This window comes from Centroberyx affinis, unplaced genomic scaffold (genome assembly GCF_046629955.1).
Source record: "Centroberyx affinis isolate AG114_WGS23_722 - 3 ecotype Tasmania unplaced genomic scaffold, CSIRO-AGI_Caff_v1 ptg001328l_1, whole genome shotgun sequence".
Classification (NCBI taxonomy): Eukaryota; Metazoa; Chordata; class Actinopteri; order Beryciformes; family Berycidae; genus Centroberyx; species Centroberyx affinis.
Window position 1 is genome coordinate 1 of NW_027279826.1, and position 27,448 is coordinate 27,448.

Consider the following 27,448-nt stretch of genomic DNA (forward strand, 5'->3'; position numbering starts at 1 on the left):
TTTTGTGTAGCTCTCTCTCTAGCCCCTTTCACACTGGTCAAAAAACCCACTAACACCCACTAACATCTGGCTTTTGTCTTCAGCATGAAAGGGTACAATCGACATTCATTCCCGGGTCAAATGACTCTGCAGTAGTCACGGGTATTTATCGGCTCCAGCTCCAATTGGCAGTGATGGAAACATGACACCCGGGTGGACACGCTAATCTCTCTCTCTTTCTCTCTCTCTCTTTCTCTCTCTCTCTTCTCTCTCTCTCTCTCTCTCTCTCTCTCTCTCTCTCTCTCTCTCTCTCTCTCTCTCTCTCTCTCTCTCTCTCTCTCTCTCTCTCTCTCTCTCTCTCTCTCTCTCTCTCTTCCAACTGAACTGTTTGAATAGAAAAAGTTGGGTGGACTGCCCACTCTTTTGGAAAAAAGCAGGGGGGATGAACTGTAAGGATGATGACTCAACTCTTGCAGTGCAAAGCCTTTGGTAAATTATAAATGATTTTTTTTTTTCTGCTTTCTCTTCCAGAGTATACGCGTTACGCATGAATCCAGTGCACAGGAAGGACAGACTGAGGTTAGTGTTAAGTTTTAGGTATATTGTCTGAGGTTGCTTTTGACAGAGGTAACACCACAGCACATATTACAGTGTAGAGTTATGTGATGGACATGCAGTTTATTACACATTAATCTAACAACATGACTTGAACTCAGCCGAACTCTGTGTTTATTTTTGTGTGTCTTAGGCCCCGAGCATAGATGAGAAAGTAAATCTGCATTTTATAGCTTTTGTGAATGTTGGAGGACAGTTGTATGAACTGGGTAAGTTATCCACTGCTAAAGGATCTTGTTGCACGTCACATACAGAAAATATTGTTTGATTGAGCATTTGTCACATTGTTGACAGTAATAGCTCCAGTCCATATGACTCAAAGTGATGGATTCAGTGGTGACAGAGCTGTTATTTCAGTCAATTTAACGTGTTGAAGAGGTCTTGATGAACTGTCTTTGATGTACCTAGATGGCCGCAAGCCTTTCCCTATTGTCCATGGAAAAACGACTGAAGACTCTTTCCTTGAGGTAAAACAATTAAAAGATACAACAGACACACATTCTCATAAAAATGGCTGTGCAAGTTTAATTGCAAATATTATTTTTTTCCTCTTGTTTTGTGTTCCCATGCACTGCAGGATGCTACACAGGTGTGTAAGACTTTCATGGCTCGCGACCCTCAGGAGCTTCGTTTCACGGTCATCGCCCTCTCCAAAGATTCCTACTGATGACACTTCCTTGCGACTGCCGAGAAAAGAAAGAAAACGCAACTGCCAATCATTCTCAAGTGCTGACTTTATTAGAAAATTAGAATTTTTACAAAGTAGCTTAGCCTGTGGTGTGGGAAAAACAATAAAAAGTAAGGGATATCATTCTAAAGTAATGTTCCACTTTTGTTACACATTACTTGTTAAGAGTTGTGTGGCATTCTAAGGGAATTAGAATGTTGCTATGCAACTGAAAGTGGCTGGTGTGAGATCAAAGTAAACCAGTTTCCCATAGTTGAAACATCCCAGTAACTACTGCAGATTTCAGTTGTGCTACCTTGACCCTGCACTAAAGTTTGTTTACATGGCGTATTTGGCACTCAGTTAAGATTGTGAAAGTTGGGCAATATTTCCCATAAGACACTGGATAACTGAACTTGTTTTAACACTATGGACTTAAAAGATAGATATACAGTAATCTTTCTTTAAGCCCATATTATCAAAACAAGTTTAAGAAGAGTTTTACAAGGCTTTCATAATTTTGTTCAATAGAATAATAGCTTTGAAAACAGGTAGGCCTAAATTATTGTATGCAGTAATGGCGTTATGAAGGAGCTGATCAAAGGAGCCTGCCTCCTATATGTGAGGCTAACTTTTTGTTTTTTTTACTTTGGAATTTATAAGATCAAAATAAAAATGCAAGTGATACATCTATGCGGAAGGTGCCTACATTTTTGTAAGAAGAATTAGACATTCTGTCAAATAAAAAGCAAATTTATGAAACACTTCTCTTGTGAATACTCTATGGCACAAATGAACAGCATTTCAGTTATTTGGAGCATGCATCTACTTACTGTAGTGTATTTTGTAATTTGTACTTGGACAGGTTTGAAGAATCTAATGTCAATAAGACTGGTGCTACTTCAAAAGAGTATTTTTGAAATGGTGAAGTAGGCTACTCTATCTGTAGTGTCAGCAGTGGTGAGGGAAAACCTGTCCAGTAACTTGAGGAGAGGTCTTAAATAAAAAGTGTCCACTTCTTCAAAAACTATTTTGAATGCAACCATGAACCTATGTTGAAAGTTGCAAGCCTAAATCATAATAATTTTACTGAAAGTGTTATAACACTCTGCCAACAGTTTCGTTCTGTTATTTTGGCTGATGAGAATTTTTAACAAGGTTAAAGGGGGGTTATGCTCAGACAATTTTGATGTTTTCCTTGAATATAGATTTTGTAATTTCTCTCCTGTTGTAACACTGCAACACAGCCTAGTCACCGCTGGGTGGCGTTTCAGGAAAGAATAACCCACATAAAGTTTTTGGGAGAGAATTAAAGTTCACTTTCTCTTTAAAGTGCTGTCTCCTTTGGGGCTCACAAACCTTTTTCATTTTCATCCAGATAATCCTAACCGTTAGACCACGGACCCCAGTTTGATAAGATTTTACCACGAGGGGGAAAAAATCTGAGAAGATAGATAGTTGGGATTTGGTATAGAATGTGCTGCAGATGGGGAGGAGGCAGTGAAACCTGTGAAACCAAAATTAGCCTTCTTGACTTCTAGGGAGTGAAATAATAGCGAAATTGAACTATTCCTTATTTTGCTGGGGACCACCTGGAGCCCCTCAAGGACCCCTGGAGGTCCCCGGACCCCACTTTGGGAACCCCTGCCTTAGCCTACAACACAACCTCCACATGAAAAGAGTCGGTAGCTCCCCTGTCTGACACTGCTGACTTTCTTAGAAACGCAGTGAGCTCCGGCCGGCTCCGAAGACACGTTTGACCGCCAGAAAGGTGAAGTACTGGAAGCGTAACGGATTGTAAACAAAGAAAAAAACACAAAAAAACAAAGGTGTGTCGGAGGAAAGAACAGGTAAGCAACTGGTGCAAGGGAATTCATTACTGTTACACCCTGCATTCATCCAATGATATGAGACCAACACGGTGTCAGTAGCCGACCCAACCCCAGAGACACCGATGGAAATGAACAATAAGAGGCATATTTCATGATGAATAGTCAGGAGTGTTGTTGTTATTAGGCTGCAAGTTCACCTGTCGCGCTGAAAAGTGTGCCGTATCAGTCCGCGTGACGACTCTGAGTGTCTTAATTGTGTCTGCTTGTCTGACTTGGCCCACATTTATGTCACTGGACTTTACATGCGGGCCACTAGGAACTGATTTGGCCCACTGGTGTTACTCAGATCGCGCTTGGATAAGTTTTTGTGATGGAGTGGCGTGAGCAGTCCGCCGTCAGCTGCGACGAAGCCTACTTGGAGGCGCAGAGATGGCTTGAGGTGAGTGCAACTACCTAATGTTATACCATAACTTTTGCTTTGTTGTTTTTTTTTGGGGGGGGGGGGTTTACAGCTGTTGAAAAGCCTACAAAGATTTCTGTCATTTTTCATGGAAATAATGAAACTGAAGCAGTGTGAAATATATGGGGACCAGTGATGTTGAGGTAAATGATTAGGTGCATCCAATCGGTGATCATAAGGCAATAATAACAAGCACCAGTATAAGCAAAAATCGATTGTATTGTCAGGAAAGTAACATCTTTCCCCATATCCACGTATAACTTGCGTCAGTTTGATACTACTCAGGCTACTGTATAGGCTACTCTGACTTTACATATTAAAAATGTCAGCCTAAAAAGATGAGTAAGCAGAGTTTAAGTTGGGTTATTTTACAACACATTCCTGATTGAGAAGCATGTTGCTTCAGTTTTTAAGCCTTTGGGTGAAAGCTGATCAGGCAGCCACAGCTGCTTGCCCCCAGAGAACAGAAGTTTGGACCAACAGATGCATGGATGGATGTGTGACTCTTGACCGGTCCTCACCTCTCAGATAACCTATGAGGTCGTAACAACTAGAAGAACCACTGGGTTATTTTAACTACTGGAACTCAATTGGCTTTACTTCACCTAAGCAACCCCAATATCTTTGTCTGTCTTCAACTTCATCTCTCTCTCTCTCTCTCTCTCTCTCTCTCTCTCTCTCTCTCTCTCTCTCTCTCTCTCTCTCTCTCTCTCTCTCTCTCACTCACTCACTCTCTGGTACATGGTTTTGAGCCCATTTATCATTATTGTGTGCTTGTTTCCTTTGTCAGGTCTTGCCTAGACCTGCTCATCAGATTTTTGAATGTTTTCAGCAAACTCTGAGCTTTGAGGCTCCAAGTGCAAGGAGGCAGTGAGGAAGAAATTAAATGTCAGAGACATTAAGTAAAAGAGTAGATCAATGGTCTCGGTATTGCACTACAGACCTAAGTGTTTAAATGCAGAGAACAAGCCAGATTCACAGGATTTCACAGAGTTTACAACACATGCAATAAAACTGTTAACACTCTCAATCCATACAGAGCATATTGGAATTGTTATATTAAATGGCAGTAATGAAGGAAAACCTTTGCAACTTGTTTGGGACAATTTTGCGGAAAATCTGTAAAACACAAGCTCCATTTGTATACTGAATCAGATCCAATTCTATCACTTGTACCAACTGTTCACATTCACATACATTTTTGAAAGAAAAAAATCCCAGACACCTGTACATGCCAGGAATATTTCTGTTGAGGATAAATCAGCTGTTGAGCAGCAGGATATGTACATACATATACATGAAGAGCTTGTGATGTCTCAGTAAGTGCATTGTTTTCTGAGCCAAAGTAAAAACTGCTTTTTTCATGATCATAATGTGTCCCCTTTCCTAGTGCAATAACCCAATAGCTACCTACCCAGTAAACCTATCCAGCCCTTTCAATAACACTTTCTTTTCATTTCTAAAATGTCAAATTATCTTAAGTTTCCATCAAGGCTCCAGCCAGCCTCCCATTCTTTCTTTCCTCTATATAAGCGGGTGAAATTATGTTTCCTCGTCCTGCAAATTCCCTTCCCAGCAGGGTGTCATGGAGCCGGTGCACCGGCTGTACTAAACAAATATTGTTCTAATTTCATGAGGGGTGAATCTGAATGCTTTCAATGTGACATCAGCGTCTCTCACACTTGCACACTGGCCCATTGTAGTGGCTTGGCTCGTGGACTTTGGTGGGGGCATGATCTCAGGCAGGAGCAGAAAGATTGAGGGGCGGGTAGGGGAAGGGGGATTAAGTAGGAAACTGACTAGGTTGAATAGGTAAAGGGTATAGGTGCAGGTATAGGAGGCAGGGGCTGGGGCAATACAATAGAGAGCAGAGGCCAAGTTCTGGCACAGGAGTCACAGTTTCCTTCAAAGGGAAAGTTTTGTGGCCATGGGGTCTGCCACTGAATGATTAACAAGCTGCTTGGCTTCACAGCACTTTTAACAGAGGCGTGTGTGCATGGCTAGGTAGGTGGTGTTGTTAAAAACTAGACTAAATGGTCTGGAGTCTGTCACATGGACACATTCCTGCATTAGCTGCCATGGCTGTGAGCATAGCCCCCTCAGAGCTGGCTGGCCTTCAGCTCAGTTCACTGTGTACTACAACTACAGGGCCTTGTGCAATAATGAAGGTCCTTGTTAATTGAATAGAAAGGCCTTTGATAAGTGACTCTTGTGACAATAAAAGCAAGTGGCAGCGACAGGTCATAAGTAACATGTAACATAACAGCATTAGGTCTGTTATGAATAATAACTGAGTTGTTATAGCAGTTAGCTACCCATAAAGTAAGGCTGGGTATTGGCAAGGACCTCACAATACGATACGAATCACGATACATGGGTCACGATACGATTGTATCACAATACATTGCAATACGATACATATTGCGATACATTGCAATACGATACATATTGCGATACATTGCAATAATTTAATAATAATAATAATTTACTGAAAATAGACCTGAAAATACAACTTGCTGTGTACCACCTGGGTAGTCTAATATGTACATCACATTATATTGATAACTCAGCGGACAAATTGAGTCAAAACTATTTAATTCAAAGGGATTTGAGGGAAATTTAAGGACATTTTAAATCTGTTTAAAACAGGAATAATTTTTTTTTATGTATCGATACAAGGGGCTGGAAAATCGATACAGTATCATGGAAAAAAATATTGCAATACTCAGCTGTATCGATTTTTTTGCACAGCCCTACCATAAAGTATTGAGATTATGGTTTTTTCTGTGCTACAATGTTGTTTATGGTTATAGTAATGGAGTTTAAGTAACTGTAGACTGTCAGATATTTTATAATTTGGAAAGGTGGGTGCTTTTAAGTGCTTTGTTAACTGTGATGAAGTGGTACGTCACATACATAGGAGTGTCAAAAACAACTGCCACGCCAATTTTGTCATTAAATGTTTCATTGAGGGTGTTATAGGCATGAATGTGCTGTCTCAAAGTGCCTCCACTCAGAGAATCTTAGCCAGAATACTTAGAATACCTCTTTAACAATTGTTTCTTTTCTCTGAGTATTAGGCAGAGGTTCAGCTACAGTAGCTAATGATCTGGTTGAAGGTAATTTAACAATGCAGGGTATGATCTGTTCTGTATCAGGTTTCAGATCCAGCTTTGATTTTTATTCACCTGCTTTTGTGTCAGAGTGACTGATTGAAATGGACCATATCATCTTCCTCATAATTCTTTAACCCTGGAATAAAGCAGCCAATAGAGGGTAACATAATCCTGTGTATTCCTTGAAGTTTGGTTACTTATTCTGTTGTTGCTCTCATGTAACATTGAACAAAGCCTGTGGTGTGAAACTTCCCTCATCGCTTCCTCATGGTTTTGGTGTTTGGAAAACAGTGCAACATGATGCTACTTTTGTGGATGCATGCTTAGATTGATTGCTCTGAATGCTAATTACTCATGGATCTGCATGTATATAGGGAATTTGCTCAAGCTTGCAGATTAAGTCAACAATGATTAAATCACATTTTTTAATATTTCCCTCATTCGCCTCTCTCCTTTCGTTTTATATCTTGCCCGTTCTTCCATTCCATCATTTGTAATGTGTTAGTCTTGCGGCCCACTCTCATGAATGGCTTTCGTGACCTACAGCTCAGTGTTGTTTTTCACACTACGGGCAGTGTGGCCGGACCGGTCCTTCATCACGTCACTGCAGCGGCATTCTGTTTGTTGACTGTTTTGATAGAGAGCCATGACCAGCCAGCTTGCATGCATTCAGATGTACTCATGTGAAGGAGGACCTCACACGAGGAGCTACGACTTGCAGTTACACATTGATGCTGATAAGACGCTAGTGTCAATAGTGATAGCTTCCACAGTGGTATATTTCTTGAGGCAGGTCCTTGAAATATTTGGATGATGTCCCAATTGCCCCCATGATCCCATCCCAGGAGCAAAGAATTTTAGGAACAATTAGCGGCGGGTTGCATTTCGTGCATCCACACAAACCTTGAATACTGATTTGCCTCAGTGCCCTGCATGAATAAACAATGGCTGTAGTCGGGGACCCAGAGACTCCCCCTTCCTCAGATGAGTCACGTTCTACTGAGACATAATTCCAGCATGTACATCTGATTCATTGCAATAATAATGAAATCTATTGTTTTCTATAGAGTTTCAAGCATGTATCGGAGCAGCAAAAGACCCCTTCGTGTTCTCCAAGGTCTCCATTTGTCTTCACGGGGAGATGGGGAAAGTTGTTATGGCTCCAATTCCTGGACACCTTCAGCTGCGAGGAAGTCTAGCACATTCTTCAAGGGAGGGAGGGGGGAGTTTGCAGGAAGGCGAGCTGTTTTTCATATCTGCTCCTGCCTTAAGTCTCCCCTGTTTAGTCAGAGTAGCGGTATGTTGTTTGCAGATTAGAGCTGTAATCCGACATGGCAGGTTCAGCGGGGGAGGCAGGGTAACGCAGGCTGGATCTAAGGGGAAGTTAATACTTCTAATGATGACGATACAGGGGAGGAGAAGTACCCTCGTGCAGGCTACAGCCAACTTAAGCGCCAGTGCCAGGGTGGGTCACGCCTTCTACACTTGGGCCGGGAGATAATATCTTAATTAGCCCATTCACTCTGCTTGACTGATGTAGCTTGATAAAAGACTGTATAGTCCTGGATGCCAAGTCTTTATGTAACAGCAAAAACTGAATCACAAGCACCTTAAGTAGGCAGCACTGAAAGCAGGAAAAATAATGGTGCTGTTTCCCCTCCACCCGATTTTATCAGAGGTGTGACCAAGTCAACTTGCTGGAGTCCCAAGTCAGTCTCAAGTCTTGAGACACAAGTCTCAAGTCAAGTCCCAAGTCTAAATGTAGATTGCCAACTCACGTCCAAGTCAAATCCATGTCATTTATGTCAAGTCTCAAGTCTAAATGTAGAACACCAAGTCAAGTCAGAGCAAATCAAAAGTCCAGTATCAATTTAATATCTGAAAGAAAACAAAATATGTTGGACTTTTCAATGCAATATTGTTTTATATGGATAAAAACTTGGTAAGTGCATCATGAGTTTGATTCTGTAATCAGTTTCAGCTTCAATAAATTCAATCACTCCATTTAAATTCAGAAAACAGAATTCAAATTCAGTCACTGGTGGAACAAATATCATCACTTTCAATCTAAGTAATTTACACAAACACACAATCTTTTCAAGTCATCAAAGTACAAGTCAAGTCAAGTCCCAAATCACCAGAATCCAAGTCAAGTCAAGTCTCAACTATTGTCTTCATGCATCAAGACAAGTCTCAAGCAATTAAAATAGTGTGTTTGTGTATTTTCAGTGTTTGCGTTCGCTTTTCATGGTTGAATACTCAGTGTTTTCAAGTGAAACAGAGAACAACTTAGAGTAACTGCCCCAGGTCTCTGCTCTCTGATAATAGCAGGTTGTCTAATAGAACAGTAGGGGTCAGGATTTCATATGCCAACACCAGGGCATGACTGATGATGGTGTTTATTGCTGTGTTTATGTGTGTGAGTGTCTTTGCATATGACTGTTTGCAGCTTTGCTTGTCTGTCTGTGTTCCTGTTTTCAGTGTCTGGTTATGATTGTAATTTTGTCAATGGAGGTGGAGTAGGCCAAGTGCTTGCTGTGTTTTGTAAACAAATCAAGTATTTCCTAACAATGGCTGGATCACATGACAGAACTACTTTATGACTACTGAAGGCTAAAACCTATGAAACTTGAGCTGCTTCCTCCAAGTCATTTAGCACAAGTGAGCGTTCTCACAAATCTTTGATCGTCTTACAGTTTGAAGTGTAATGAGCCTGCACACTCGACGCTTACACCATGCAAGACAAAGAGGAATTCCTGTGTCAAAACATTCACCTTATTCATCAAATACAATACGCTCTAATTCCCTAGGAATGATGAGCATTTTAGGCCTTGGCTTACTCAGGTTTCCTAGGGTGTGTTCTGGGGTGTAACCAGACTTTGTTTGCAAATAATAGTGAGTGTCCTCCTGTCAATCCAGTTAATTGGCCTGGTTTCTCCTGCTCTCCTCAAAATGATGACCTTTACTTTGCTATTTTAGTGTTTGTTCCTTCAAAGAACGCCTGTAAGGGAAAGGGACAAAAGCTTGAAACAAGGCGCATCTGACCAATTTGGTTGGTGTGACCTGTTTGACCTGTTTTGCTTCTGTGTGTATGTGTGTGTGTGTGTGTGTGTGTGTGTGTGTGTGTGTGTGTGTGTCTGTCTGTCTGTCTGTCTGTGTCTGTGTGTCTATGTGTGTACTTTCCTTTATACATAGTGTCCCATTCTTATTATGTCATATGTCCCTGTGTGTGCATATATACTTAATAAATATAGATAATAATTGTCAACAATAACAATTATTGTAACAATAATAATTAATTTTGTCCCACGCAGACTCGGAACTAACAGAAGTTGTTCTGTCTTATTGTTTACTCATTTCTTTTACACATATGTCACTTTGTTTGGGACATTAGCAATTTATTCTAAAGCAGTTTATCCTTTTTTATCCTAAAATAATACACATCCTGTTACAGTAAGTATCACAGATCCATGGCTGTAGCAAAATATGATTACAATGTGGCTCCCACTGTAATTATTTAAACTATTTTTGTTGGATTTAGCAGCCGAGCTACTGATACTGCTGGGGGTAACATTCCTCAACAGAAAACAGGAAGCTCTCTTGAGGAGTGGCTATTGGCACGAATTAGACATCCCTTAGCCCTGCATGAGAACCTCATAAAAAATCAGACACTTTTATTGCCTTAAAAGGAGTATAAGTTTCACAGTGCTAAGATACATTTTTACAAAAAAATGTAACAATTTCAGTGAAAACCTCAACTGGCAGAGTTTTTAAAATGCAGTTGAGTTCAGCTGTGTACATTATAATCACATATGTAGAGCATTCTGTTTAAAATCAAGGATGTAAACATTGTGTGTTTATGTATGTGTGTGTGTGTGTGTGTGAGAGAGAGAGTGTGTAAGCCTGCATGTCATGCATGCAGTGTGCGTATGTTTGCCTGCGTAATGGGTCTTGGTGTTCCTGCAGCGGTGGTTTGCGATCATGGGAAAGGCATGAGGCTATAACACAGCGCTGTGTTTCTCCGGCGCTCCAGATGCTCCCATAGCCTTGTGGCTTGGGCTGCCTGGCTCCGACTCTGTTCAGCACAGCTCTCCTGTTTACCAAAGGCTTTTAGCATTGAAGTGAGGAAAGGACCGAGCCACTCCAGACCTTCCCAAGGAATACCTGAAGAACTCTCAACCCTGTCCCAGAGACACTGTAGGAACCCAGGAGGAAATACCACTGACTTCCTCTCCTACTGTTCTCAACATCCTACCTTTCTTCTCCGACCCCCCCCCCCACACCCACCCACCCTTCTCCTCACTCCACCCTTCTCCTCACCCCACCCTTCTTGCTATTTTGCTCTCTCTCTCTTTCTGTATCCTTTTTTTTTTCCAGGCAGTAACCAAGAAAAAATTTGGGAGCAACAACTTCCGATCGGCGCTGGAGAATGGCGTTCTGTTGTGTGAGTAAGTACTCTGCTTTTCCCAGGCACGTCTCTTAAGCCACTCATTCATTGGGAAGCCCTCTCCTCTCCTCCAGGCCTGCACTCCACCGTAAGTGTTACTGATATTTCCCAGGGCGCCCGGCAGACCCCCTGCCGGGAGCGAATTGTTTGTTTGTCGGCCACGTTAATGGAGCCAGTGTTTTGGGACGGCAGCAACAGAGCTTGTATTGTATTGTATAGTTAGTGTTTTCAGTGTCAGATCTGCCCTCTGTGGTCTTGTTTGAGATTATGCGCTCTGATCTATTTCGAGGGGGATTGTGTTGCCCGTTTGACAGATGTTACAGCGCTGTGGATGGGCAGAGCGCCATCCTTACTTTTAATGAGAGCTGTGAGAAGCTGTGTAGTAATTGGAAATCCTCTAGCTGAAACCACACGGGAGAGCCAGCGCACCCTGCTTTCTCATTAGACTGGGTGCATTGAAAAGCAGGAGTTTTGATAAGTTATAGAAAGAACTTTGTCTGCACAGAATAGGTTCTTGCTTTCTTAGAGTTGTGGAGCTGCAGCTTTTCTGAGGTGTAGACTAGATCAGGGATGTGCATGTGTGTATATGTGTGTGTGGGCAGCGCTGGTGGATGGACACAATGGTGTTATTTGCATGAGTCAGCAGGATGCTGTAATTACCAGCGGCCCGTGCAGAATCTCCCAGACCTCTCCTGGCATCTGTTCTAAGGAGAAGCCCTTCATTCTGCTGATCTGAGCCTGACTCCACTGTTTCATCACTCTCTGTAAGAACAGCAGGCACATTGTCATTCAGAGAGCTGTCCATGATTTCTCAGTGTGAGGAGGAGGAGGAGGGAGCCAGACAGCAAAATAGTTATCTTTACCCACAGACACTCTGCCTCCCATTGTGTTGTGGTTATCACAAGTGCCTGGGAAGAATTGTTCTGCTATGTTTAGTATGGGTCCTACACATGATCATTATCATACTCAGCCTGTTTTAGCTCAATGACAAAGCCACCATAGCTTTCTATTGTTTTATTCCTCCTAGTGCTGCCGAACGACTAACTTGGATACAAATGTCAGAGGTTGTAATCTTTCTTTACCTGAATTATCAGTCCAGGCAAAAGTCAATAGACCAGGCCTAACCCCCCTCCCCCTTCCCTCCACACACAAACACACACACACACCCCATCCCAACCCCCGCACCCCCTGAGTCTGTCTGCTGAATGAGCAGAAGAGACACAGGGTCAGACACAATCTTCTAGAAAGACTTCTTGTCACTTCTTTTACTGCATTGTTACTTACATCCATGGTCTAATAGGTCATATGTGTTTGATTTGAATCAGTGCCATACATTTTTTTTCTTTTTTAAACTGTGTCACTCTTAGCCTTAGTCAATAGTCACATTGCCACTTTCCTGCCATGCTTTCATAAATTGGGACCAGATGAGACAGAATTGCAATGTGGCCCACAACCCCTAACTATCATGTAGTGCAATAGACTATCTTTATCTGTCTGTTTCCAATCCCTTCATTTGAGGAGAATGTGGAAAGGCATCACAAACATAGCACTGTTGTCGTGTGAACTCCCATTTAGGTGATTTTCATTTTTTAACTTCAATTGAGAGATTACATGGTCCTCTATGGGTTGAAGAAATTCTTTGACTTCTTAGGTTTATTAAACCCTTTCAAAACGAAATATTATGATTAAATATTTAAATATGAAATATATCAAAATGCATTGTTATCAAGCTAAAAACAAGGGTATTTTTCGTAGTTCCTGAAATGCTGACATTTTGGAGATACAAGGTTTTCACCCAACAGCAATGATAAGGGGTGTGTGTGTGTGTGTGAATTCAGTGGGGTTGTTTCAGGAGAGGAGGGTATGTTTTAGCAGCAGAGGACCAGCATGTTTACTTCGTAGTGCTGCACCGGCCATTTACTAAACTGAAGCCAGGTGGCTACCATTAAACCAAGTCGTAAACACACAACACCGAGACTTTGCAACTGTTTTTGTTCATTCCTAGTCAGACCAACCTAGCCAATGACCAACCGCTCTCACTTTCCTTCTCCCTTTCCCTGATTCCATCTCTGTTCCTTTTCCCCCAGTCTGATCAACACGATCAAACCTGGCATTATCAAGAGGGTTAACAGGCTCTCCACACCCATCGCTGGACTGGTAAGTTGAGGAAGTCTTCCTCTCTTTTTATTTATCCTACATGTGAGGTTTAAGATTTTGCATGTAATGCTTTGGATGATTTACCTGGACTTGGCATTCCATTAAAAAGACATATTTACATTCACAATAATCCTTAAATTCATGCTAGTCTTCTTTCCATATAATTACCTCCACCAACAGAGTTGGACGGGGGTTATGTTTTCGTTTAGTTCGTTCTGTTTGTTTGTCTATTAGCAGGATATCTCAAAAAGTTATCTGTGGATTTGCACAAATCTTTGTGGACAGATTGGTCATGGGGAAGGGAAGAACTGTTTAACTTGGCACATTGATTGGCCGAAGGGGGGTGTGGCAGTGGGCGTGGCTTCTCACAAAAAGGTACATAACATACGAACAGATTCACGTAACACCGTCAAACTTTGTGTGCATATCAGCAGACAGAAGAAGAGGCAAACCCTCCATTATTGGCCCAAGCAAAGAACATGGGGGCACTGGAGAGCTCATTTCCAGTTTAGACATAATCGCCCTGCTAATTTTTCCAAAATTCAGTACAGTGGTAGAAGGGCAGCCCTATCGGCCGCTGAACAGTTATAGAGCTGATTGGCCATGTGGTGTTGCAATAATTGGCTAAAATGCTTAAAAATGAATTCGAACAGGCAGATCTCATGTCCCATTTTAGGTCCAGTCATGAAAATGTGTGCATCTTCTACAGTGAAACAAGTTGGAAATGGAGCATGGAAGAAATAATTAACTTTTGGTATAAATCTGACATGTGGAACTGGCATAGCTTGACAATTGCATAGTGGTGGCAGAGGTATGCGCTCTACTGAGTGCTGTCTGGTTTTGTGTCTCGTCATGATAATTTCTCCATAGTGTATTAGGGCAGCGTCTGTGGGAGCGGGTGTGGTCAGATGTGACAGGGAGCAGTGTGAGGTGCAGGAGTTGAGTTGACTGATGACAGGTCTGAGGCATGGCTGCCAGTGAGAGAGAGAGGTGTCTGCCTCAGTGACTTGTCATTTCTCATATCCATCCACGCTAATAAGCGCAGTGAATGCGGAGCTGCTTGAAAGGCCAGTGGGCGTAGTGGAGTGCACCCTAAATATGATGTCTGCCACGCTCGAGGCTGTGCTCAATCAAAACCAGCATCCTAACACAAAAAGTCTTTGTACTGGTGTGGTAATTAGTTTTTTGATTGAGTGGTGGGAGGTCAGGTGGGGGTAGCGTTTGGTTTAGGTAATTAACTGTTATTAGATCGCCGCTTCTCAATCTTTCAGACAGTTGCTCCTTGAGAACGCACCTTTTTAGGCCTGGACATGTTTTCAGATCTAGGCAACTTGTGGCCGAGGCCTTTTGGGCCACAGTGGCTCAGTTGAAATAAATGTTTTGGGAGTGTCTGCATAAAGTACTTGGGAAGTAGAGGGTTGAAAGGCACTACCTTAAACCCATCCCTCACAAAGCGCTCTCTTGTGGGTGTAATTGAGTCCAGCTGCCTCGAGGAATTATAGAGAACCCCAACCCTAGACCCAGTGAGTCTGGGTGTTTGACGGTGGGCTCGGTAACACTCAACATGTTTGGCAAGACAATGACAAGCTGGCTGTAGTAGAAACAGACTAGCACTTCAGGCTAGATGTAAACAGTAGACATAGTATTTACAGTACCAAACAATGTACCATCACATCTGTGTTATGACATAAATCACACTGCCAGCCAGCTTGTTTTGGACCATTACTCTTTTAACTGGCCAGGCACCTGCTGAGTAATGGGGATAAGTATCTTCTCGATCAGTAGCATCGGTGTGGTATTTTTCCGAGACTTGGACTCGAACCTGAAACCACCTGATCATAAATTCTCCAGCAACTGCAAAAGCTCCTGGTTGGCCCAGGGCTATCAGTTACTGCCAACCACATGGAGAAAAGTGGAAAGCACTCCACTCACACTCAGTCTGTAGTGGGAATATCTCTTCTCCCAAAGTAGTCAGGAGTGTTGTTCCCCTCCATACGCAGTTAGTCTGCTGCTGTATCTCTCTTCTCTAGATAGTGATGTGTCCGTTCTTTAAATGTTGTCAGGAAGGATTTCTTTTTATCTCACCTCCTGAAATAGTTGGGGGATTTATTTGTGTTTTCTAAAATAGTTAATTAACTTAAAACTTTAGTTTTGCCTTCTTGTCTTCTGATAATTTGGGTTACTGTATAAAGTTTGCCTTAATGTATGCTATACATTAACTGAATGTTCTTGGAGAGGAAGGAACTGGAAAAATTTTGTTCTAGTGTGTTGAACTTTCATAAATGCCTATGGAGGAGAAATACAATGGACAAAGAACAAGAGGAATGCTGCCGGTGCTTTTTTGTTTGTAATTTGGATATGACTTAAATCGGCGCTGAATGAAAGGCTCTTTACGAGCATGCCTCATTAACACTCAAATATGAAAATGTGCTGCCATTATGGTTATATCTGTCCTTTTAGTTTTGCTTTCTGAAAGATTTCACCACTCAAAATCGATACCAGGCTCCAGCCCTGGCAGAGTCAAAGCTGAGGGAGGGAATGGGAAAAAACGGAAATCTCTGGTTTTGTGGAATATTTAGCAACATTGGCTCCAGATCCTGGCCTATTCTTTGGTTTCACTTGTGTCCAAGGGAATGTTTCCCATGTCAGCACACTTCTCTCCCTGTTCTGTCCCTGATGAGCACTCAGTGAGCTGCGGGTTTGGGTAACGGTGCCCCGGTTTCTGCCGGCCCGTTCTGCTTTTACCAGTGCTGGGGAGGAAGCCTGCAGTTGTGCGGTGGGGCAGCCAGCCACATGAGAGGGGGCCGGGGTTTGAAGCCCGCAGGGCTGAGGCCAGAGGGACGGAGTTAAAGATGACTCCATCGGCCTCTGCCCACCGTAAATACACTGTAATTGACGTGTTGCTGGATGTTCCCGCACACACCAACTCCTTAGTGAGTTGAGGCTGTATGAAATAGAAGGTGGAAGGAGATAAACAGACATTTTCATTGGCCCTGAGGGCGTCCTTGCTCATTTAAATGTCTGTGTAATATTCTCTGTAACGACAGGCATTTGACCATGTTTTGTTACAGTGTTTGTGTTGTAAGGGTGCATGTTTTGCCTGGATCTGACTGTTGGGACAGGAGGGTTTTTATGGTGTCTGTTTCAAGAGAAGGAACATTTCAAGTATTCCGTCTCCTCTCAGTTTATTGTGACAGGATTTGAAAAATGTGTAGCCTGATATTTTAACCATGGTTTAGCTAGATGTTTGAAGCATTGCCAGGGGTCAGTTGAGGGTAATTGTAGAGTTCGCCTGTCTCAGACAAGAATCCATTGGAATAAATAGAACGACCACAATGTGACCAGTAAGGATGAAGGTCCTGTTATGCCAAATCAGACACCTTATGAGTAAAATCTTTCCGTTTCTTTGTGTGAAATCCTTAAATCAGAGTCCTCCAGTCTGTATGAGAGGATTAGAGGCTGCTGGATGGGTACAGCATATTTAGCAGGATTATGTGCAGGCACAAGTCAGCATAACATTCCTTCAACATCATTATCTCTGCATGCTCTGAGACTGACTGGGGGGGCTTTCAGACTGGCTTACAGTGTTAGTAATGCTGTTGGATGGGGTTGTTTAAATGACACCCATATCTCCGTGTCATTAATTGCGCTCTTATTTTTGCATAGACTGTTTCACATGCCCGAGGATCTGCTTCACAGGGGTGCAGGGGAAGCTTAGGGCACAAAGGAGATAGATTCTCAAATGTTCATCTAGATTGTAACAATACAGCACATACAAAGAATATAGAAACTATACTTGCACAATATCTGTACTTGATAGTTCATAATCTAATGTTGTCTTGTGAGTCAACATGTTGCGGTGAAATAACGTGGCCAAGATGTATGAGCCACAGTCATGTATACTTTGTTACTTCTAACCGGAGTCACAGTACGTGCCGTACACACTGAATAACAAGGTCTTAAAAGACAGTGTCAGTGAAGAATGGACATGTGGATTATGTTATATGGTCTTACATATGATTTAGAGGAGAGTTTTCTTGTCCGGGGGAAGGTCACTGTATACTATCCGTGTAATTAAATCAGTTTCTCAATCAGTCACTTGAATAATTAGCTCGCACGTCCCTTTTCCATCTAGATCTGGCAAATTAGATTATCCCCATAACCAAAACAAAGTGGGAAAAGAGAAAAGCTCCACTGTATCATTATGAGTAAACAGTGGCCTCCATACGCAGTTGACTCACGCACAAGAGGAAGGGGGCTTGACCTTTGGCCTGTAGGGACCCTTAATGACATGTGGGGCCCAGCAAAGCGCCATTTAAAGCAAAGCTGTTAGGAAGGGACGCCGACACAGAGAGGTCAACTCTCTCCTACCATTTGCTAATAAGCATGTTTGCTATTTAAATATAGAACTAGCTACCCCTTAATTATTTCAGCCCATGTTGAAGCCATGTGTCATTACATGAAACCCTGTTGGGGAACGCTGTCCCAATGGGAAATGCAGATGTACAAACAAGACACTTGGGAGTACATCGGAATGGTGCTGTGTGGTTGAGATTTGTTTGAAATGCTTGCGATGTGCAAAGTGTAATTTAAGAGCAAAATGTATTTTCAACACCTTCCAGTACACAGACACACACACACACACAAACACACACACACACAGACACACACACCACACCCACACACACACACACAAATGCAATCTAAGATGATCGAAGTGTAGGAGTTGAAACTCTCATTCCACTCCCTTGTCCTCTCGAGTTGCTTGGGGGAAATATTTGTCCGTTTCTGTCACCCGACCTCCTGTTTCATAGCAACCAAATGTCTCCAAAATACTCCGCCACCCCATAGATTCCACAGGTATTCTCCAGCAAAGGGCTTGGCGGGGAGGGGAGGGGAGAGGAGAGGAGGGGAGGGGAGGGAGGGGACAGTTTCAGGGTGTGAGAAGGAGAGTGCAGCAGCAGCAGCACTCCTGGGTGGCGGCTTTGCCCTGCATGGTCGGGTGGGTGGGATTTGTGCAAAGCTGTGATGTCATCCTTCCTAGTTCTGCCTCTGGCCCCACCCTAACCCAGCCCACAGGTAGTTTTGGTGCTGTCAGTCACCTCCTGTCACGCAGCCTCACCCCCTGCATGTGTGTTTGTGTGTGCTCTGCATTGTGTCACTTCTTATTTGCTACACACACACACGCTCCTCCCCGTCCCTCTCTGTTCTCCGCTGATATGAACTTTGGAAGCAATGAGTTGTGGGCTGTGTCCCTGCCAGAGAATTCCTGAGTGATTATTCTTTGCCTCTGAAGGTGGACAACCCTTCTCCCTGCTTTGTTCTTTGTCCAGGACAACCTAAACGTCTTCCTCAAGGCCTGCGGGAAGCTAGGACTAAAGGAAGCACAGCTCTTCCACCCAGGAGACCTCCAAGACTTATCCACCAGAGTTACAGTCAAGTAAGTTCTGACTTCTGTGATCATATTAATTGTGTGTGTTGGTAATACCATTTTGATTGCCATGCATGCCATCCAAGTAACATAGATGATCCAATAGACTCCCTCCTTTCTTTGACACTTTGTTGACTGACAGTTCTCAGCTTCTGTGCTTCCACTGATCTGAATGTTTAAATGTAACTTTTAGACTATATTTCTGAGCACGTGTCTCCTCATGTGAGGCATGTTTCACGCTACCCAGAGAGGTGTAAAAGGGGTCAACAGAAGTCATATTTGTTGCTATTTTCAGTACCGTGTATTCTTGTCTGGGTAAGCACCTGTTTTAGCACAGTGCTGCATGTGTCTTGTAAACATGATGGAGGTTAGGGTTGATGAAACCACACAAGCCAGTGGAACAGTGAGGTAGGAAAGACAAAATGACCTCCTGCCTGTCTGGCGCTCTGAGCTGATTTTATTCACTGAGGAAGGGAATAGAATAAAGTCCAAGCAAATTCACTTCCCTGTGGTGCAGCTTAAACAAATCATGGCCTATGTCAGTCAACGGAAATTAGTCATAAAAGTATTTCATTACTGTCAGGTGCAGGTTATTATAGCTTTCTAATAGAGAGAAGAGAAAGTGCAGTTCAATGTAGGTGGTGTTTGAGTTAGAGAGCAAGAATAGAAATGTCATTGCACTGCTACAATGTTTATTGTTTCTGTGTTTTTGTCAGTTGCTCTTATGTCACTTGCGTGCCGGGCAGGGATGCATGCGGTATGTTGAACAACCTGTTCAGTTTTTAAACAGGTGTGCCTTTAGGAGGCGGCGGGGTGAGGCAGAGCTAAGAGCAAGGCCCATCTACTCCCACACGTTCTCCATGGCAGCGCACAGCAAGAACTGTGCAAGCATAAATAAAACTGCTTCATCAACAGTGTCGGCTGTATTGTTGAAGTCACAGTTCATAGGCGCTCTATAGCAAATCTCCACAGACCATTTCAGGTGGCAAAAGTATTCACAGTGATGTAATGAAATTGAAACGCTCTGTGACTACAGCTCGCTCTCTTTCAGCTCCAAGCTTGCATGCGTCATTTAGTGTTGCTTAATTGTGCCATTATGCTCATTTTGGCCACTCCTTTGAGATGCTGGCACAACCTCTAGGATATTTTTTCCCATGATCCACCCTAGACTGTGGCAGCCACCCTTCAACAACACTGAGAAAGATGTCGAAACCACAATCATCACAAACACACACATATTGTAATATGCAAACAGACATACATACACTGGAATACAAGCTCTAAATAAACAGCTCTGCCTAACCATTATCACAACACACCCTCTGCCCAGCCCTCACAACAGGGGAGAGAGAAGATATGCTGCCTTAAGAGTGCCTCCTACAGCAGTGGTTCTCAAACTTTTTCACGTCAAGGACCCCTAAACTGACACAAATTAGACCACGGACCCCCATCTGATAAGATTTTTGCTTTCAGATGTTTTATTACAGAAAGTGTATGAAACCCATGACCAAAATAGTCATACATTCTGTCATTGTGTTACTTATTGATGGAATTATATGGAAAATAAATTATTCCCCTTTTTGCTGGGGACCCCCTGGAACCCCCTCAAGGACCCCTGGGGGTCCCTGGACCCCACTTTGAGAACCACTGTCCTACAGTATGATAAGGTGGGATTAGGTAATATCATTCATGAAATGATTGATTCAGTGTTGCAACTAGCGACAGTGCCTTTATGGATCTAGTGCCCTGTAACTTAACATCATTATCAGTTATCTTGCCTTTGACATAATCATTTCCCATGATAGTGACAGTAAATGTAAATTTAGTTCCAAAATGAGATATCCACCATTTGGTAAAAAAACAACACCCACTTTTATATAGTGATTACTAACATGAATGTAAAACTAATGAAATATTACTTCAGTTATTGACCATGTGAAGACCTTTGTTTATAAAAATTACAACTTTTTTGAGGAGGCATACACATGCATTTTACGTAACAAGTTTTTCGCTAAATAGAAATATAACATTTTTGCATGTAATCTTTCAAATGTTCTGCAGCAAATCCCACTGCCAGTGTTCTGTTGGGGCTGAGTTTAACTCTTTGCCCCTCTGTTTGGCCTGTGTGAGGGGGTTTGGCCAGAGGGGGCTCACTGGCCTATTATTAGGACCTGGAGGGTCACTTTGAGACATAGGATTGATTGGAATGGTGTCAGGACTCATGGGAGTGGAGCTTTTTATAGCGTGTTTCTCCTCCCACTGCATTCTCCCTTGCATCAGGACTTGAAAGTACATCCGTATTTGTGCGTGTGTGTGTATGCGCACGTGTGTGTATGCATTTGGAAACTTGAGTTTGGTTGTCAGTTGTGGTTGCATGTTTGTCATTGAAAAACCACTGGTCATAGAGTGAGCCCATTCATACAGAGGAAGACTTGAAAAGGCTGTGTGTCTTCCTGGAGCAGAACGCTGGAACGCACCATTGCTCATCTCACCCATGCTGAACAATCACAGTCTCTCATCTTTAGATGGACCTGTAGTTGCTCTTATTATGGTTACCAAAGTGTATTCTGTTGAAGTTAGCCGAATACTTTTTGTGGCTAGTCAGTGAGTCAGTCATGATGAATTGTAAGGTGGAAGTTTCTTCATTGTTTGGGAAAGTGACTCCTTAGATTAGAGTCAGTGTTATTCTTACATACAGCAGGGCTTTATTCAACCTCACTGGGCTGAATACTCCTGTCATAAAGAATTCTTATGAGATGTAAAACTTTGGGGGGGAGTTGAGTTTGTGGGCACATTTATGTGGTTCCCCCACTGGAGCATTTCTAGCCCATAAGGAGAGAGTGGAATGGATGGCACATGGGGAGTAACATGAGGAGGTACCTCTCTCTAATCCCAAACAAGGCTGCAGACAAGCAACCAATAGCTTTATTCACTGTTGCTTATCAGCGCCTAGGCAAATGAGTGACAGAGAGAGAGAGAGAGAGAGAGAGAGAGAGAGAGAGAGAGAGATGTCTCTAACAGCTGTCTCTACCCCTGGTGTGCATCCAACCTCCACTCCCTTAAACCCAGTCTGACAGGTGCTCTGCTCAGCCTCCCTGGTCTCGGTTTCTGCAGCAGTATGGCTGTTCTCATCCTGTTGGTATGTTGTCTCTTGGCCAGGCCTATTATTTGGTGTTCTTGGCAACATCCTGTACTTGACATAAAGTTAAATTAACGTGGTACTTTGTGGCACTGAACTGATCGATGACCTTTCACTGACCAACGATTGAGAGGCCTTGCTGATTGAAAAGGGCTTGACATCTGCATAGGAAAGGCTGAATTTCTTCGACATATTGACAGTAGGTTGCGCTTAAGATAAAGGTCCAGAGTTGAGCATACTGTTTGACTAGACCTTTATCTTTGTTTCATCTTGGAATTGGAGTCAGTTGTTGGGTGAGGCAACGTGAGCTGAGATCACAGTTCAATTCACAGTAGGCTTTTTTGTCACGACAACCATAAAAGATTATTGGGAGTGTATCTTGACCTTTGAGCTTTGTTAGTTGTTGTAGTATTGGCCTTACCTACCATCTGGACTGTATATTGCTCTAGTGCCTCACGTTATGCAACCTGCGCTCTGATAAAGACACTTATCTGTTACTGCCTGCATACTTTCAATATCAAAATTGTCATATACCATGAAAAACTGTTGTGATAGAGATACAAACTGATAAGAGGGAAGAAGACATGACACTGCAATGTGATATGTGGTCAACCAGGGAATGTTCTGGGAAGATTTCCTCATGCCATCCACCTGTCATAGAACTATATAACCTAGTGCAACCACACTGCAAACCACCCAGAGGTGTCAAACTGACCAGACTGAATTTGATTCATCATTGGAGGCTATGATTCACCGGCTACTTTGGACCAACTCCGTCACTTTCTAGCAGCTGCCCAGGAAATGAGGGCATTTAAGTGTTACAGTTGAATCATGGGCATCTGGATGGGCCAGCAGCATAGAAAGCTGCTCTATTTTAACGTAAGCCACTTCCTTTAGACCCTGCCTTAAGCGAGCATTTAGAAATTCAACAACAGCAGCATGGAGTCCAGGCCAGGCCGGTGCCACAGCTCTGAGCTGTCGTGAAGGAAAAGGCTGGAAAGTTTCGAGCCTGGTTTCCCCTACTGACCCATGCTGTCAGCATTATATTATACTTGACCTCTATGAATCTTTTAATAAGTGGCATTTCTCACAGTTCTAATTCTTAAAGGGGATTTCTGGCTTAGAGGAATGGAAATTACAGTGCATGGCACCGTGGATGCACAGGTATTACGCCATTACACACTGTGCGGTTAGTCGCTGAGGAATTCACATGCTTATTCAGCTTGTTTCAGTGTGTGAGCTACAGTAACCCCAAGACACTGATACAGGCTCAGATAGATCTTCCTCACCCCTATTCCCTGCTAAGGTTAAGAGGGATTACAGTATATCTGATCCCAGATACGTGGCGATGAATGATTTATATAGATCTTGTTGAACTCAGATGGCTTGGCGCGCTATGAGTCAGCTTCCGCTCTGTGACCTGCAGCAACTGACAGAACAAATCCCCCACTGAGAGCAGTCCAAAGTCTCACTGGTGGCTGCCGTTTGATTAAGCAAATTATTGACAAGGGTTGAACACTCTCCGAGCCAAAAATTAGGAACTGCACAAGATAGGTAGGCAGATCAAAAACTCTTTGCCCTTTGAGGAATTTGAATGACCCTTTCTTAACAATAGATAAAGAGGAGTGGCTGTGTGGCGTGATAGCTTGATTTTGATTATGCAACGGCATCTCTGGCTGTTAGTCAAACCGACTGTTTGAACTACCTGAAGGAATGTGTCGTTTCCCAGGCAAAACTGAACCGATTAGCAACGGGTTATCAGAATTTATTCAACAGCGGCATGCCGGGTATGATTCTGACCCATTGTACCTCACACATATGTGTGCCGTCATTTAGCTAGTTACTAATCTCATTGTGACAAATCTTTCAACTCACACGCGTTCCCTGCATGAGGCAAAAAAGACACACCAAGTGCCCTGGCTGTTAGCATTTGGGGTGCGGTTCACGGTGCTGGCACTGTGAGGCTTGGTTTCATGGTTTTGATATATGGCACCGCCGTCACTTCTTGTGCAGTGGTGTGTGAACTGTGGGCAGATTGTGAAACCAAACGAGTGATGATGGTGGATGGCCAATAAAGTCTCTACTCCATGGTTACGGCCCTGGCTGTAAACGGCCAACACAAGGGCTATATTTGTGCTGCCTAGCTGACTGGAGAGAGAAATGCCAGCCTCACCCTGTTCCCCCGCTCACAGTAGCTGCAGTGTCTCTGATAAGTATGACACAATGATGCCCGACACTGTCTCGCTCACAGCTGACTCCTTTATTGAAACTCTCCTTGCATCTGGCGTCTACGCTCAGCTGCGCTTAACCCTCCCTAAAAGCTCTCCTAGTTTTTGAGAACTCCTGACGTGCGCAGGGTGTCCGGCTCCGTCTTTAATTCCGAGGTATTCTATTATAATGTAAGAACGTGGACGGAGGGCATTCCATGCGGTGTTGAATGCGGCAGAGCAAGTGATCTTCATTGCTGAGGTATGCTTGTAAACATGCACACCCATTAATTTAAGGCTTTGGTGTTGGGTTAGTGATAGTGCTGTTTCTGTTGGACCAGAGGTTTAGGGAGTGGGCAGTGTTGGGACACTCCAAGTGCTCTCCAGCCTTTGTCCTCTCACTGTTATTGTCTAAAAAGAAAGGCTTGGCAGGGCTGGCTTGAACTAACGAGTTACTGGCATTACATGGACTGACACCGCAGGATGTGGTTTCACCCATAGGTTTTGTTCATCTTGTTCTGGACCTAAATACATGGTTCTGTCTCTGTTGCAACCATGGCCCGAAGGCCACTGCGTACCGATTGACTAATTTGGCAAGATCATTTACGTTATTTGTCTAACATTTGAATAGTGTCTTGTGTTTCTTCAATGTGTGTCTTTGACGTGCATAGGCACAACACACTCTTTGACTCTTCCTTCGAGTCAAATCAAATTTATTTAAAGTGTATTTTACACACAAGTGACACAATATGCTTTGCACAGACACTGACAAGAAAGAAAGGGAAGATGCCAAAGTGATAGCAATCATATCAATAACGTTTCCACCGGAGGGGGAAAGAGGAAGGATGTCACAAGCTGGTGGGGGATTGGTTCCCTGTAACCCTTTGACCTCTGCAGGAGTGCGGTGATGTGAAAGCTTGTGTAAGCATGCAAAGGTCGAGCCTCATGACTTAAATGATAGGCTGTGGGAAGTGATGAGAAGTTCCTGTTAATTTGTCAAGCTGACGAGTTTCCTGTCAGAGCGCTACATATCTAAAACTCGACGTGGTAAAGGTGCAATATGATAGCTTATAGGCCTATAGGTTCCTGTCATTCTGTTGTCAAACAACACTCATCAATGATAAGGATCCTGAAGTTATAATAGTCAACCAAACTGGAGACAAACTTGAGAAAACATGAGACAAACCATTGCAATAACCTTTGCCTAAAAGCCAAAAAATGGTCAAAGACCAATTTTTGGCTTCCTTACAAAATCAGAATTATTTACCTCCCTTTAAGATTTTCACATCTTCAGAAGACAGCCTATATGTTGTTCTGATCATATTCTGTTTGAAATATCTATTCTATGTATTGTATTTCTATGTTGAATTGAGTGGAATGTGTGAACTAAGATTCTTGTGTACTCAGTGTGGTTCTCTAGAATTTTCAGGTTTTCCTCATTCCCTGCGAGTACCATAGAAAAACACAACACTTCTCCCCTGTGCACATCAAAAATCTAATGTGATTATTATCAGTGACGCCATAATCATCTATTGCTCAGAAGTCATGTTGCTATTCTCAGCCCACACTGTATGTACAGAACATCGTGTATCAGACTCAAGTGACGTTTGTGATGATTCTCCTTATTCATATGAGCGCTCAGCTGATACAGCACAGTCCCGAGGGTCTGGAGGCCAGAGAAAAGCCCTTTTTATTCCCTCCTCTCTGTTCAGCTATTACCACTAACCATAAATTAGCATTAGGTAAGCGGTGCTGTGGTAGTTTGGTTTGCAACTCCCTCTCTCTGGACTAGGCTGCCACAGCTATAATCGTAGACTTTGTGACTGTGTTCCAAGCCACACGAGAGGGCATTTTTTCCCCACCTCTTTTATTGGGCCTATAAATCTGCAAGATGTGGAGTTGGTAAACGTCCATTTCAATTTTCACATGTTGGATCCCCCTGGTGTGAAATGACGTGTGTTGGTCGGAGAAAAGATCGGCCTCTCATCCTATCTAATGCTGCGTTGTTGTTGTTGTTTTGCCAATACTGTTGTCTCCTGTTTAGTAGTCCTTGTCTAACCAATGGCCAGGATTTAAAAAAAAAAAAAAAAAATATGTGTTTAATTATACCTTCTTGCTTTGCTCCCTCCCCATGAGCTAAGGAACATGTAGGAATCTCAACATTTTTGATTGACAGACAGTCATGTCAGGTGTCAGAACAGGGTGTTCATCACATTCTCAGCAGGTGCTCCCAGCTGCACCAGTTACATTGCATGCTGGGAAGGGTCTATACGATACCTAAGAATGTGTAGCATGGGAGATATGAGGCAGGCCATATATCGTCCTCTGTTACCGTGGTTATCATGCTCGTGTCGCCCTTTATCACCGTTTATAGGCCCAGGTCGTTTGGTTTCACAGGCGCAAGAATGAGCTGATGTTTTCCTGGGAAAGTGATTTACTGACAGCCAGACCTCTGAAATATGACTGAACTTCTGTCTAACCTTGGTAACATGCTTGGGGCTGTTTGCCTAACACAGGAGCCTTGTTTGGTATTCAGATGTCGAATTAGTAGTTATTAGTTCTATCAGTAGTAGGAGCAAGAGCTGTTTTTGTGTCCCTGACCTTAAACTTTCAAACGCTTAATATTTGTATGGTCGCATGATTCAGTGATTATCGTAAAAATAGCACACACCCACACGTTTACACACACATGTAACAGTTCACAGCGCTTTTTCATTACAGCTATTTTTGCAGAAATGTGTGTGTATTTGTGTTTGTGTGTGTGTGTGTGCGTGTGTGTTTACCCTCAGCCTTTGTGTTGTTGTGTGAGGCAGCAGTATGGGTGATTCAAGGGCTGGCAGTAGTCTGGATTGTGCTCTCATTTTCCAGCTCTTTCACTGCCGAACACAGAGACCCAAGCATGCCCTCCATTCTTTTATTGTCATTTTCCCAGCCTTTGGGCGATAAACCTCACACATACACCTCTCTCTTCTGTTCTTTCTCACAGGCATCAAGAGACCAACAGGAGGCTGAAAAATGTGAGTGGAAAACTTAAGCTTTGCTCCTTTGGAAGGTTTGATTTGGCGGCCAGTCGACCAGCAGTGAGGCTGAAACAGTTTGTTTTCAAATGCAATTCTCTGCTTGGGTGGTACATGATCTTATAGGTGTTGTTGGTCCTTGATGGTATTATAACAGGGCGTTCCACTGTGCCACAGAATACTATCTAACAACATCCATAGAAACCATGAAAACTGAAACTCATTGAAGCAGAGAGAAATTTTAAGCAGGCGATAAAGAAATGGCTAGCAAATAGTCTCTCAGAATAGGGACCTTGCACAAATTAACTTTGAGTTGTCCGTTTATGTTATTTCTGTTATGTGATTAAATGGATATTGTATTTGCATCTGTCAATCTTGCCG

At 42.9% G+C, this 27,448-nt stretch overlaps 2 protein-coding genes across 2 annotated transcripts in view; both read left to right on the forward strand.

The window, feature by feature from the left end:
• Positions 1-510: 510 nt before the first annotated feature.
• Positions 511-2,017, forward strand: LOC139649321 (ubiquitin carboxyl-terminal hydrolase isozyme L3-like; the record flags this gene model as incomplete). The annotated part of the gene is made up of 4 exons (XM_071525686.1): positions 511-558; positions 728-803; positions 1,003-1,061; positions 1,172-2,017. Coding segments are annotated over 4 exons (273 nt in total), but the record flags the coding sequence as incomplete, so codon positions are not given.
• Positions 2,018-3,448: 1,431 nt separating this feature from the next.
• Positions 3,449-27,448, forward strand: part of lmo7a (LIM domain 7a) — a 49,821-nt gene continuing 25,821 nt past the window's right edge. The window contains exons 1-5 of the mRNA XM_071525676.1: positions 3,449-3,532; positions 11,047-11,117; positions 13,204-13,273; positions 18,607-18,713; positions 27,037-27,067. Coding sequence (XP_071381777.1) covers positions 3,464-3,532; positions 11,047-11,117; positions 13,204-13,273; positions 18,607-18,713; positions 27,037-27,067 — 348 coding nt within the window. The 5' untranslated portion in view covers positions 3,449-3,463. The remainder of the gene's footprint in view (positions 3,533-11,046; positions 11,118-13,203; positions 13,274-18,606; positions 18,714-27,036; positions 27,068-27,448) is intronic.